At 38.2% G+C, this 15,013-nt stretch overlaps 1 protein-coding gene across 1 annotated transcript in view; it reads left to right on the top strand.

The window, feature by feature from the left end:
• DNAH3 (dynein axonemal heavy chain 3) overlaps window positions 1-11,593 on the top strand; it is a 49,840-nt gene extending 38,247 nt beyond the window's left edge. Inside the window, exons 50-59 of the mRNA XM_058849969.1 lie at window positions 434-2,575; window positions 3,512-3,737; window positions 4,105-4,349; window positions 5,678-5,794; window positions 6,575-6,729; window positions 7,387-7,554; window positions 7,904-8,046; window positions 8,604-8,808; window positions 10,075-10,212; window positions 10,396-11,593. Coding sequence (XP_058705952.1) covers window positions 434-2,575; window positions 3,512-3,737; window positions 4,105-4,349; window positions 5,678-5,794; window positions 6,575-6,729; window positions 7,387-7,554; window positions 7,904-8,046; window positions 8,604-8,808; window positions 10,075-10,212; window positions 10,396-10,749 — 3,893 coding nt within the window. The 3' untranslated portion in view covers window positions 10,750-11,593. The remainder of the gene's footprint in view (window positions 1-433; window positions 2,576-3,511; window positions 3,738-4,104; window positions 4,350-5,677; window positions 5,795-6,574; window positions 6,730-7,386; window positions 7,555-7,903; window positions 8,047-8,603; window positions 8,809-10,074; window positions 10,213-10,395) is intronic.
• Window positions 11,594-15,013: the final 3,420 nt, after the last annotated feature.

Raw genomic sequence — 15,013 nt, 5'->3', positions numbered from 1 at the left:
GAAAGCAACCTTTTTCTTTCACTTTTTTCCTACCTTATACCTATACAGTTCAGCCCTTCATAATTAAAAATAAGAATTATATAAATGCCTTTCATCCAAAATGGTCTTATCTAGATTAAGACAGAATACTTCCACAGTTATTAATTTATCTAATAGACAATGCTAAGAAAGACTGTATAGTAATTTGTTTCCCTGAATGTGCTTGGTTGATTTAGAATTAACATGCAGTTAATAAATATATTTGTTAGTGATGCTGAATATTCTGTATGAATTCATTTAGGTAATGATTTTCCCAAACTATTTAATAGTCTTTGCATAGTAAAATTCCATTGCAATGTTATTGATATTAATTCTCACTGCTGTCTTTCAAATTATTCTTTTCAGTTTGAACATGCATGTATTGAACCTGATTTTACTCTTATTTGCAATATAGGGAAAATGATTGAAGACTTCTGGGGGCCAGCTAAAAAACTTCTTTCAGATATTAAGTTCCTTGACAGATTAAAGTCATTTGACAAGGATAAAATTCCTCCTGCTATAATGAAGAAAATTAGAGAGAAGTTTATGAATCATCCAGATTTTCAGCCAGAGGTCGTAAAGAACGTCTCATCTGCCTGTGAAGGCCTTTGCAAGTGGGTGCGAGCCATGGAGGTCTATGACCGTGTTCAGAAAGTGGTGGCCCCAAAGCGCGAGCGTTTGCAAGAGGCTGAAGCAATACTGGATGTTCAAATGCAGAAGCTGCAAGTGAAGCAAGCAGAACTTAAGGAGGTTGTTGATCGCCTTCAAGCTTTGCAAGATGAGTTTGACGAAATGAATAACCGGAAGAGAGACTTAGAGAATAATATTGAACGTTGTTCACAAAAGCTGGTGAGAGCTGAACAGCTGATCAGTGGCCTGGGTGGAGAGAAGGAGAGGTGGACAGAAGCTGCACGGTTATTAGGAATTCAGTACATAGACCTAGTAGGGGATGTGTTGTTGTCATCAGGAACTGTGGCTTATTTGGGAGCCTTTACTGTCGATTATCGCCTAAAATGTCAAAAGCAGTGGCAGGATCTGTGCATTGAAAAGAACATTCCATGCTCCAGTGATTTTAGCTTGAGTAATACATTAGGGGATCCAGTGAAAATCCGTGCATGGCAGATTGCTGGATTGCCAGTTGATTCTTTTTCCATTGACAATGGTGTAATTGTTTCTAACTCAAGAAGATGGGCTTTAATGATAGATCCTCAAAGGCAAGCTAACAAGTGGATAAAAAACATGGAGAAAACTAACAAGCTGGCAGTTATCAAATTATCTGACACACATTATGTGAGGACATTAGAAACTGCTCTTCAGCTTGGAACACCAGTCTTGCTAGAAAATATTGGTGAAGAATTAGATGCTTTCTTAGAACCTATTTTATTAAAGCAAACATTCAAACAGCAAGGAGTAGAATACATGAAATTAGGGGAAAATATAATTGAATATTCAAGAGATTTTAGGTTTTACATGACAACCCATTTAAGAAATCCTCATTATTATCCTGAAGTGGCTGTGAAAGTTTGTCTACTCAATTTCATGATTACACCTTTGGGTCTTCAAGACCAGCTTCTTGGAATTGTAGCTGCAAAGGAAAAGCCTGAGCTAGAAGAAAAGAAAAACCAACTCATTGTAGAAAGTGCAGCCAATAAGAAACAACTAAAGGAAATAGAAGATAAAATCCTGGAGGTCCTTTCTCATTCAGAAGGCAACATCTTAGAAGATGAAACAGCAATTAATATTTTGTCTTCATCCAAAGAGTTATCTGCAGAAATCTCTGAAAAGCAAAAAATTGCCTCCGTAACTGAGAAGGAAATAGATTCTACTCGAATGGGGTATAAGCCAGTTGCTGTTCATTCAGCTGTTGTCTTCTTCTGCATCTCTGATCTGGCCAACATTGAACCTATGTACCAGTATTCGCTGATTTGGTTCATTAACTTGTATGTTCAATCTATTGCTAAAAGCAGAAAGAGTGGACGTCTATACGAGAGAATTAAAAGTATAACTGACCACTTCACAGTAAGCATCTATAATAATGTCTGTCGTTCACTGTTTGAAAAGGACAAGCTGTTATTCTCCTTCCTTCTAACAGTCGGCATTATGAAGGGAAAAGGCAAGATAGATGATGCGGTTTGGCGTTTCCTACTGACGGGAGGTGTTGCTCTTGATAATCCTCACCCCAATCCAGCTCCAGACTGGCTGTCTAACAAATCATGGGCTGAGCTCGTGCGTGCATCTTGCCTGACAAACCTCCAGGGACTAATGGAACACGTAAGAGACAATTCTTCCGAGTGGAAGCCAATCTATGACTCTGTCAGACCCCATGAAGAAGCCTTCCCAGACACCTGGAGCTCACTGATGGGGTTAGATCGCATGGTTATTCTCAGGTGTCTGCGACCTGACAAAATTATCCCAGCAGTGCAGATCTTCATTGTGGAAAACATGGGAAGAACGTTTATTGAACCACCTACATTTGATCTTGGAAGAAGCTACAGTGATTCAAATTGTTGTGCCCCTTTGATTTTTATATTATCACCTGGTGCTGATCCTATGGCAGGTGAGATTGGTATTAAAAAATTTTTTTTCATCTGGTTAAATGTCACTGAGTCTGAATAAACCATTAATAATGTAGGCCCCCTCATTTATCTTTAAAATGTCTGTAAAGTACAATACAGCAATGATGGAATATCAAACATTGGCATCTGCCCATATGCAAACAATGATAGTAAAATTGTTAGAGGGTGGAATAAAAGCAGTGGTGATGAAATGTCTTGGTCTCTGAGCAGCAATTTGGGGAGCTAACAGATTGTAGCATCCAGACCAGTTTATAATTTGTACTTGCATTACAATTCTTTCAGTGGGTGTTGGAGGTTTGCCCCAGTCTTTATTGCAACCGCTCCTCCAGTAAGTTTCCTCCCTCTCAGTTATTAATTAAATGGTTTATAGGCCACACTTAAAAACACATTTGTTAAATGTCCTTTAAAGTATAACCACACAGATTATTTTTAAATCTGGTTTTCTGCCAATAGAATTGTGACATGGAGCCATACCATAAGGATGTATTTCCAGAAAGTACTGATTTTGATAGCAAAGCTGGCTATTTTTAGCCAGATCTAAAGATCCAATTTGAAGTTCAACCCCCATAAACAATTGTACCTATGCAATAAAGGCTGCTGTGCAGCCTGGAACTGAACACTTGGGGCCAAAGAAGAGGTCAGCCATTTAGCCTGGATAGTTTTGGGGTTGGATTCTTTTAAAATTAATATCTTATATCCCTAAATTTTAGTATATGCCTCAGAGACACAGTGACTGACACAGTATATGATATCACTTCTGGGTTGTTGAGGTGTTTTTTTGGTTCTTTTGTTTTTAATTGAGTAAAATATTTGTTGAATTTTCTCCTTTAATTACATTATAAAAATGATGAATATAACATATTCTACTTTCTAATAGACTTTGTCTTTGTTTGCATGTATAAAACTTGCCATCATAGGTTTGCTAAAATTTGCTGATGATGTGAGCATGGGAAGTTCAAGCATTCAAACAGTTTCACTTGGCCAGGGCCAGGGCCCAATAGCAGAAAAAATGATTTACCAGGCTATTACTGATGGAACCTGGGTAGTGTTACAAAACTGCCATCTTGCAACCAGCTGGATGCCTGCCTTGGAAAAAATCTGTGAGGAAGTCATAGTGCCTGAGAATACCAATGAGAAGTTCAGGTAGGGTTTTAGTATTTTGCAGTTTTTAATGTGAGTATTTCCTGTTTGCTGAAGACACTACTAAAAAGAAATTAAAATAACTTCTGTAAGAATGCCTAAGTATGATATTCATATAATTTATGTGCAGTGATAAAGATCCATAATTAAGAGGTCATCTTTTCTACCTGCCCAATATAATCTACTTTATGCCTGCATTTTAGACCAAATTTAGATGTTAGCTTAATAGTTAAGCAAGTAGTAAAATTTAGTATTCTAATCATCAAGATGCAGGATTATATTATTGATTTTTTTATTATTATTATTATTACTACTACTTCTCTTCCTATATATGAATTTTTAATAATGTGCTTTTCAAACTTCTTTTTAGGTTGTGGTTAACTAGTTATCCATCAGAAAAGTTTCCTGTTAGTATCCTGCAGAATGGCATCAAAATGACAAATGAGCCTCCTAAAGGCGTTAGAGTGAACCTCCTTCGCTCATACCTGAATGATCCCATCTCCGACCCTGTGTTTTTTAAAAGCTGCCAAAAGCCAAAAATGTGGCAAAAACTGCTTTTTGGCCTTTGTTTTTTCCATGCTGTTGTGCAGGAAAGGAGAAACTTTGGCCCACTTGGTAAGTTTTAGATTATTTTGCCTCATTTAGAAAAAAATTTGTGCTTTCAAAATGCATTGCTGGAGTCTGTTAAAAGGCAGCACTGTTAACAGTATTACAAGACTGCAATCTGCATTGCACACAACATCATAAAGTCTAAAAGCTGTTATTTGCAGGGATTCTTATTCAGCCAAAGCTACTTTTGATGCTACTAAAAGTATTACCCTGGGGAAGACTAGAAAATACTATTTTTCCTAATAAATATATTATACAGTAGTTACATGAAATTATAGCTTACTAAATTATTCCTTATTACTGTAGTTCTTACTAATAATCAAGTTCAGATCTGCTTTAAATTCTTGTAATTAAAAATATGCCTTCTTCTATTTTGATTTTGTTACTTATGTGCATACTTTGTTTTATCAAACCTAGTGCATGTATTTACTTGATGTGAAAAAAATCTGTGGAGCTGCAGAGTGTTGTTTATAACATAGCAATGAAAAGATATGTATTCATAAGTTTTCTTCTTCAGCTTTTTCTGTAATCTTCAAATATGTAGAAAACCATATAGAATTTCTGTATAGCATAGAAATGTATGGACTTAGAGATTCCATTTTTATAACTATATAAAGTTTATGTTCTGTACTTGTGTAAATGAAGTTCTCGGTCTTCCATTCCAGCTGAGTCTATCTTCCTCATAACAGGTTGCTGTTAGGAAATGTTATATTTTGACTGAAATCCACTGTCATTAATAGTCAGCTGTTTAAATAAACACTAAAATTCCAGTATGAAAACACTCATTTATTGCTTTAGAGTGAAAACTGAATTTTCTAGAGATCATTTTCTAACATAATGTCTACTGATAACATGGCCACCTATCTGGGTGAAGAAGGATAGTTGCATCAATAGCCCTATTTTTGATTTGCACTAGGGATTTAGGCTTTCTGAAAGATTCTTTTATGTGGAGTATGTTCCTATTTGTTTGTCTGCTTGCTTGCTTTCTTGTTTTGTTTTACTTTTACTGTGAATGTCATCTGCAAACAGTGTTAATAGATGGACAGATTAAAAATTGTAATCAATAAATGAATTAAAACTCCTGTTCTTATTGTGTCCCGATAGCAACAGATTAGCTTAAAGTACAAGCAGGTAAAATAAAATTTTCAGGATATTGTGATGCCAAAGTTCCTATGTTTAATAAATAGCCTGGTATAGTCCAGGCTTCTTTTAGATTATCTGGCAGTTGTATCTTCAGCTCTGTAGCAGCAGTGTAGTACCAACACCACCATTTCCTGAGCCCAGCTGTCAGTACATTGCACCACTGCCCTGTGTATGTTTTCTAAATTGAACAGGTTGGAATATTCCCTATGAATTCAATGAGTCTGACCTCAGAATCAGTATGCAACAGATCCAGATGTTTCTGAACGAGTATGAAGAAATCCCATTTGAAGCTCTGACCTATCTAACAGGTACTGACATTACATCCCCTCACATGTGTTCATTGACATTGCTGGGCACTTTCAGCTGATAAATTGGTGAGTTCTTGACAAACTGAGTGGATTCCACACCAGTTTGTTTTACTGGCCTTCCACATCCACTGTGGATGTCATTGGATGGATGTTGGAGCTGGACTGTAATTGGAGTTGGATCCCAAACCCTCAGATGTCATTGTTGTTTTAACCTGTATATGGCTACAATTACTGATGGCCCAGCAAACCTCCTGGTCTTTGCTTCATAACATCAGATAAAAACATTGATGGCCTCTGGTTCACCTTCACTGATCAATGTGAGCCTGACAGAGGAAGCTTTGGCACTTCACCAGAGGATGTGATAATACTCAGGGGTTTAAAGCAGGAGGTGTTGGTGTGTGTAAATAACTCAGCTGCTGTGGCTATTCTGTTCTCTTTCTTTGGGGAGATAAGCTGCTTTTTATTCAGCCTTGTCATTCTTGATTTTTGTTAATGTTATGATTAGCTCTATGAAAAAGAATTTTGGGACATGAGTAGCAGTTACTCAGACCAGCTCATAGTGCTCCTTAAACCTCCCATCATTAAGACACATGCATTTGGCCCATAGATGTTCAAGTGTCTAACTTCTATTGAATCAATTGAAGTATAAAACCTAAAAACTTTGGAAGATCTGGAGCTTTGGAGCTCCAGATTACTAGAGTTTCACATTATTGCAAAACAATTTTTATTTGTTCATTAACTTTCATGTTTTTTGTCCTGGTTTTCTCTGTCTTTTTCCAGGGGAGTGTAACTATGGAGGCAGAGTGACAGATGATAAAGACAGGCGTCTTCTCCTGTCCCTTCTTTCCACAGTCTACAATAAGGACATAGAGCAGGAGAAGTACATGCTTTCAGCTGGAAGTGACTACTACATACCACCACATGGCCCATATGAGGTGAGGAGACAAGTGTAAATTCTTCTGACTTATTGGGGAAGAACTTACCTACACTGTGCTTGTCTAATGCTGAATGAGCAAACAGAAAATATACTCCATAAGATCATAAAGCCATGCCAGAATGTATCTTGTGTATGAAATATGAATCTGGCACTAAGAATCCCAGTGGGGGTGTAGAGATCATCCAATACTCGTGCATTTGTTGATGCAGAGAGCCACCCTTGAAAGCAGCAATCAGGAGGAAGAGGTGGAATGGCAGGTGTATACTCAATTTCCACCTTCTTTTTATTTCCTAACAGCTGCATAGAGACAATGAATGTGCTCAAATCCCACCTATGTGTGTAGCCCACAGTTGTAGGGATGACATCCAGCATCCTACCCCTTCTGTGATTCCTACCAACACTCCTTGGATATTTCTAATGTACTTTCCTTTCTCTTGCCACTTACACAAGGGTGATAATAACTCCTCTGTGAGTTTTTGAATCACTCAGAACTTTCATATTTATCTTTGTGGAGAGTCAGTCAGTTCCTGGATGTGTTTAACAGGGAACTACCAACTTGAATTGTAAATGGGAAGGTTCTGTTCCAGTTGGATTTACTGACCATCTATAAATATCACTTTGCATGATGTCTGATGTCTGAATGCTTGTTTTACAGTCTTACATTGAATACATACGAAGTTTGCCAATTACAACACACCCTGAAGTGTTTGGACTTCATGAAAATGCAGACATCACCAAGGATAATCAGGAGACCAACCAGCTTTTCCATGCAGTGCTCCTGACTTTGCCTAGAGAAGCAGGGGGAGCTGGCAAGTCCCCTCAGGTAACAGGGGAAGAAAGATCAATTTGCACTCCAGAAAGGTGCCCTTTCCTGGCATGTCCTAGATCTCAGAGTAATCCAAAACCTCTCATCTCATGACTGTAGCATTGGGAGTAGATGTGAATGTCCCTGTAGAGAAGCAGATGGATTTGGCATAGCATCTTTAAGGATGGACGATACCTTCATGAGTTTGCATTCAAACAGATTAATACCACATGTCCTGGCAGCTCTGGCCAAATCCATGCCCCTTTGAGATACAGATAAATAACCTTTCAAGTCTCTCAGATTTGACCTCCTGTATTTTATACTCAAGTGGATTTTTCTGTTACTCACTACAAACTTGTGACTTCAGGAAGTTGTTGAAGATTTGGCACAGGACATCCTATCCAAACTACCAAGTAGCTTTGATATGGAAGAAGTGATGAAGGCATACCCAGTACTGTATGAAGAGTCCATGAATACTGTTCTTAGGCAAGAACTAATTAGATTTAACAGGTATGGCTCAGTGTTTTGTGTAGTACTTCTAAAACTGAAATATACTTGTGTTCATTGGTGCTAGCTGCTCACAAGCCTTAAACAAGCCTTTTACAATGCATTTTTCTTAACATGTTAGATTCTGCTTTGGATGAATCTTTTAAAAAGACTTGAAAGCTGCAGCTGAGTACCTGAATATAGCAATAGTACCTGTATTCTTGGATTATGAATCAGATTTGAGTTCTGTTGAGGTAGAACAGCCTACTTTAGTCTTTGTTAGCAATACCCAGGCCCAAATATTCACTCATTGTCATGGTGTGCTACAAGCTTTAAAGCTCTTGTCACTTGATTTCCCTTGTCTAGAAGGAAAATTTTCACTGCCTTTTATTCTGTGTGTGTGTTTTTAATTTGTTTGCTTTTCTAAAGTTAAGTAAAGAGTTTTGATAACTACAGGTGAGATAAGGAATTTCTGACAGGATGTTTACCACCTCTGTCAACTCTTCATTCAAGTTGGACTGAGGGGTATTTAGCCAGGTAGTAAGAAGTAAATAATGACAATTGCTTTGTTTTCTCTGAAGGCTTACAGAAGTTGTTCGGAAGAGCCTCATTAATATAGGCAAAGCCATTAAAGGCCAAGTGTTGATGTCTTCTGAGCTTGAAGATGTTTTTAACAGCATGCTAATGGGAAAAGTGCCATCAATGTGGGCTGCCAAATCCTATCCATCACTGAAGCCTCTGGGAAGCTATGTGTCCGATCTCCTCTGTCGTTTGGAGTTCTTCCAGGTCTGCTAAACTGAGACTGAAGGGTCTGGGGAGTTGTAGTTGAAAGCTGGCTGGAAAGAGTGTGTCAGTGCTGCTTGCTCAGCAGTCCCTGGGTAGCTCCAGACTGCGAGCTTCTCTCACACACTCATGGCCAAATACGCTCTGCATTAGCAGCACTGCAGTTAGCTGGGCAATTGCTCAGGGTGAGCTGGGAGCAAGATCCCTTGGTGCTAATCCAGTGCTGCATTTGGTAGTTTCCATCTTTCTATTTCTACAAGATTCATTTTAGTTTGAATTGATGTCTTAATGACTTCCTTGCTGAAAGGACACTGAGCTGGGTGTGAGAATGCTTTAGAACCATTGCATAACAGGCACTATGGAATTCTATATACGTGTCTGTAAATAGCTTTCAGGTTTCATAAAATGTGACACCACTTTCACATGCTTTTTGAACAGGCTATTTTATTTTTAACTTACCATTCCATTATTTCCATTGCACTTTTACCACTCTTAAAACTACTTAAAATTTTGGGTGTACCTTAAATAGTGAGCTACTGAGATGTAGTGAAATCCCATAGAAGTCAGGAGAGGAGAAAGCTAGGAAGAAGCGTCTGAGATTTATGTAAATGGCAGAATTTCCTGTTTGCTGGATCAGAGCATTATATGGGCTTCTTTTGACTCTAATAACTTTGTATTGTAGTGTGAAGACATTCTGCTCTTGTTTTGCTTTTTCCTACTGCATTGTGTGGACAAGGCCTAAGATCTCCTTGTCTGGCATCTTTGTACAGGAATGATTTCCTCTACTAAGATCTGATGTGTAGGTGGCAGTGAGTGCTCTCACAGTGAAGAGACATTGATCAGTGAAGAATATAAAAGAATTTGGCCTTTTTTTTTTGGTTTTTTTTTGTTTGGAGATTGGTGTTTACAAGACTAAAAGAAAGTATTTTGATAAAACTGTCAAAATTCAATCACTTTTCTTGTTTTTGGAGGCCATTGTCTAACTTAACAAAAATGTGCTTATGCTATTTTATGAAATTTTTCTCAGTAGCACTGAATTCTGGTTGTTTCAGAATGAGTGATTATTTTTGTTGTCATCCTAAACTGTGATTTATTGTCTCTGAAAAACAGAAAATTGATGGAAAGATGCAGATGGTCCCATCAAGGCTTAGATCTCTTTGCGCTGTTTGAGTTCACCTGAAAAGACATCCCTTTTCTGGTGAATTGGCACAGTGAAGCCACAAATATATTGGATTGTTTTTTACATTTGTTTTCTCTCTCCTTATTCAGGATTGGGTTGACAAGGGGCCACCCACAGTCTTTTGGCTCTCAGGATTCTTCTTCACTCAGTCTTTTTTGACCGGTGTTTTACAAAACTTTGCCAGAAAATACACCATCCCAATTGACCACATTGGATTTGAGTTTGAGGTAAGAAAATTGCAGAAGAATTTTATTTTTCTTGAGCAGCTTGAGACATGTTCTGGGGCAGCAAGAAATAGAGTTTTCAGATGAAAAGGTATTTTATTTAAAGGAAAAATTTCAGACTGTCACTTAGAGGATTTAGTATACTCCAGATAAAAATAAAATCAAGCAATGGTTTAATCATTCTAGGTGATGAAACAGGAGCACACAATGGAGAAAATGCCAGAAGATGGGGCTTACGTGAGAGGCCTTTTTTTGGAAGGTGCACGATGGGATAGAGAATCCTTGGTAATTGGAGAATCACTACCAAAAATCCTTTATGATCCTCTGCCCATAATATGGCTGAAACCTGGAGAAAGTTCCAAGTTTCTTCATCTGAACATCTATTCATGCCCTGTATACAAGACAAGTGAAAGAAGAGGTGTCTTATCCACCACTGGGCACTCAACCAACTATGTTCTGTCGATTGATCTCCCTTCAGACAAGCCCCAGAAACACTGGATAAATCGAGGTGTGGCAGCCCTGTGCCAGCTGGATGACTGAGAAGGTGCAATATTGAGATTGTAAAGATCTGCTTTACTCCTCAATGGCTGCATGGCTGTTTTTTTAAATGAAATTGGGCCTAAAGAGTTTTGATGCTGATTTTACTGGGAATCTAATTCACAATTCTTGCAAAAAGATTTTGGATTTGCCTATCATTTCTGTGTCCCAGGAGTATGTAGGACAAGGAGGGAGGAGATGAGAATATTTTGTTGTCAACATATGAAACCAATCCTCCAATCCTCAGATAGAATGAGCTACCAAAACTGTATTATAAAACTGTAGTAATTCCCCTCAGAATTTCCATGGAAAACTTCTCAACAGCACATGTATGGGGAGCTGCCATTTCTCAGAACAGTATGCTTGTGCCATATAACTCTTTTTTTTCAATATTGAATATTCAATGTTCAGTATTCAATATTCAATATTTACCTACATATTCCTGGTACCTGATACATGGAGCAGTTTTCTTTCTCTATAGTCTCACTTTATTTCCTGCCAACAGCCCAGTCCCACACACAGCCACTCACTCACCCCCCCCACTATCTCATGGGGTGAGATAAAGACAGTTTAATAGGGAAAGCAAAAGCCATGCACACAAATAAAGCAAAACAATTAATTCCCTGCTTCCCATGGGCAGCCAGGTGTTCAGCCATTCCCAGGAGAGCAGGGGCCCATCACATGTAATGGTGAGTGGGGAAGACAAACACCATCACTCCAAATATCCCCCTCTTCCTCCTTCTTTCCCCCACTGCACACACTGATCATGATGTCACATGGTCTGCAATGTCCCTTTGCTCATTTGGGGTCACCTGTCCTGGTTGTGTCTTCCACCCTCCCACGCACCCTGATTTCCTCCCCAGCCTGGCAGTATGAAAAGCAGAAAAGGCCTTGGCTCTGTGCAATCCCTGCTCAGCAATAACAAAAACATTTCTGTATTATCAACCCCGTGTCCAGCACAATCCCAAACACAGCCAGTGTGAGGAAAATTGACTCTACCCCAACTAAATCCAGCACACTTCCTCATCTTGCTCTCTTGGACTAATAACTGCCTAAAATTTTGTACTTGTTTAAGCCCTTTCATCAGAGAAGCTCAAAGTAGCTTGCAAACATTAATTAAAAATAAAATAGCCTGAACATCTTCAAAGAGCTGTGCAGTCATTAACTAATCCCCACAGCATGCCAAGAAGGTACTAAAGATGCATCATTAGTCTTCTTGTGTACACAGTACAAGAGAAGCACAAAGATCAAGGCAAACATTTAAAAAAACATGCACTACACAGACATTCACTAATTTGAGGTCTTGTATTTTTTTTCATTGCCCAAATTGCAGCATTTTAATGACTTGCTGGAGGCCTCATGAAGTCAGAGATTCAGCCATCATTTGGCAATTCCCAGTGTCCTGCTCCGAGCATTAAGGAAGGCTGTTCCAACTCCTTAAAAGACACGGTTCTTGTCATAGGAATTTGTTGTGTTGTGTTGTGCTTAGGTGAAAACAGTTCATTATTGTTTTATTAACAACTGGTTTGTTTTATGCAGATATTCATAAAATAGTGACTGTTAAGAATGGTACTGCAAGGTCAGGCAGAAGTGTTGGGGGTGTGTTGTGCAGTGCTGCTGTGCAGGAAGATGCTCAGGTAAACAGCAGCTTCATGTACCACACCTGACACCTCATTAACAGTCCAGCACGCAGGCACTTGGTGCATCATTGCTACGTGGTGAGTAGAACAAAGATGTCAGGCCAGGACACCCAAAGGATGTTTGTTTTAATAAAAGGGACAGAGATGTGCAGGTGTTTCAAATTACTGAGAGGAAGAAACTACTCTTAATAAATTAGACTAAATGCTATTTGGCACCTATACCAAAATAAAACTTGTTTATGAATGTTACAGCACACTCATCCAAACAGACAACAATTTTTAAGAAGAGAATCATGTTTCAGTAGATCTGTAAATATATTAAAATAGGTCCTTGATAAAATTATTTTCTTAGACTTCATAAGAGAGATACTTTGTAGTTTTCATATAATTAAAATTAACAGAAATTTACTATACATTAAAAAAAATTGTGGTGATTACTGTATTTTTGAATGTCTGCATCTAATTGTTGTTTAATTGCATCAGCAATTCAGATCACTAATTAGGTCACTGTGGCATCAGAGATAACAAACCAGTCATGAACTTCCTGGTATGGAAGCTGTGTGTGCAGGCTGAAGGGGCAGGAACTGGCTGTTAAATCCTTTCCAATGGATTCATCAGCTCAGTCACTGCTCTCAGAAGGATCTTTCTGCTCGGACATAGCTTCTGTATCAAAGCACTGGTGACACCTCACCTGCTGAAAGGGAGGCTGGGCCAACAATTAACACTAAAATGAATTAACACTAAAATTTGTCAGTCCTCTTACAGATAATTCTGGTCTTGCAAGCAGTCCTCTAAATTAAACCATTTTTAAAAAGTCAAATTCACTACCTAAATGATATTTTATGGAGCTCAATAACTTTTAAACTGTTAGAAATCTGTGTAATAGCTTGCCGTGTGGGTTTCGTTAATCCCTTTTTGTGAACAAACAGTAACTGATAGTTTATTAAATTACATAATTGTGGTTCTTGTGAATTGTATATTGTGAATATACAATGACTTTGCTACAACATGTGTGCAATGTCCTGGTTACTGTGTTGATTTTCGAAATGCTTCCTGTGTGCTGATATTTAGATTTGATATGAAGGCATCTCCAGGAATGTAATTAAAGATGTATTTTAAGCTTTTGTAGACATGATAAAAATATATATCGATAAGAGAGAACTCTGTAAGAGAGGGTTTGTGCATCCCCTTCACCAGGGATCAGGCATGGCTGACTTGCTTTAGCTGATTACTGCAGTACATGATTTCCTAGGCTGCCTTCCCTAGTACAGCAAAACTAATAGAATTTATTGTCAAGGGATATCTGTCTTAGAGATATTTTTCTATGGTTCTTTGAAATGAGCTTCCCAACCTTATTTCCTTAACATTGTCTAGACCTTCCTGGAGAATGATAAACTGGCTAAACATTAGAATTCACAACATTTCTTGGCTGAGATGCATTTAGAAAAAAGAAAAAGGCAGTTCAGCTGCTAGTTGGACATGATAGAAATGTGAAAAATTTTTGGACAAACTAAGTACCTTGTAATAGTAGTATTAGAATCCTTGGATTGACAGGTTTAGAATTTTAATTTCTTAATTAGAAACACTCATTAAATAAGCCACAAAACCCACTTGTAATTACTTCAAATTGCAAATTTACAGCCTTGGTAATAACTCAAGGCAGATGGAAAAAAGTGCATTATGGAGCAAGAGGTATTTTTTCCCTTAGCAGAGAAAGATTTCCAGCTAGGGATCCTATAAGAGAGACAGGGTTTGTACATATTCTTAGGAGACTGAAACCTTCCTCTTATCTGTACAAAATTTATTTTTAGAAAGGATTGGATTTTAACAGTTGGGCTTTAACACTGAGATTTAACACTGTTGGGCTGTTAAAGGGAAAATTACACAGTGAAAAAGCAGAAGACAATACAAAGACCCCAAATTCTTCCACTTATAGCTAGAACATTGTGCCTAATAGGATTAGAGTTACTAGTGAAAGTTGCAGGTCTCTGCTCTAATTAGCATTCTTGAAAATGAATGTATAGGTATGATCAAATAAGTGACCTTTCTGTCTGTGGATAAAAGATGGATGTTGCTGGTACCATTTCTTATGGATACATAGGAGGGCCCAGGAAAGTGATGTCCAGCTTGCCTTATTTTCTTCACATCTGAAAGGTATTACAAGAAGCAGCTTGTTTTAGTAGGAAGATGGATCAGGTAACCTAATCTTATCTTGACCTGTTTTGGTGCTGTGATGCTGCCCTGGGAATTGTTTGGGGCACTGCTGCAGCAAAAGGAGCATTTCCTCACCCCCAGACAACATGAGAGGGACATTCAGTAAGGAATGGTGCCACGTCCATCTTAAAAAGTTGTGTGCTTAGTCATTAGTGCACAGCTTCATAAATTACAGCCTTAGTAATGATGGATTTAGGGACAGAACTCCCAGAAAGGAGGTGTTACTTAGGTATTCAAGGCCAGATACTTGTGTCAACAAATTCTTACTGCCTTGCCTACCAGTTGGCTTGCAGGAGAGTTCATGCAACTGACTCAGGACTTTTATTTCTGAAGAATATAAAGTTAATGTCAACATTTTCTTCTAAATCACCTTCAATCTCCTGACTCGGGTGATAAATTGGAAAATGACAGTA

This window comes from Poecile atricapillus, chromosome 14, assembly GCF_030490865.1.
Source record: "Poecile atricapillus isolate bPoeAtr1 chromosome 14, bPoeAtr1.hap1, whole genome shotgun sequence".
In the NCBI taxonomy this organism is placed as follows: Eukaryota; Metazoa; Chordata; class Aves; order Passeriformes; family Paridae; genus Poecile; species Poecile atricapillus.
Note: the sequence above shows the minus strand (reverse complement) of the source record. Positions and strands in the feature narration are given on the sequence as shown.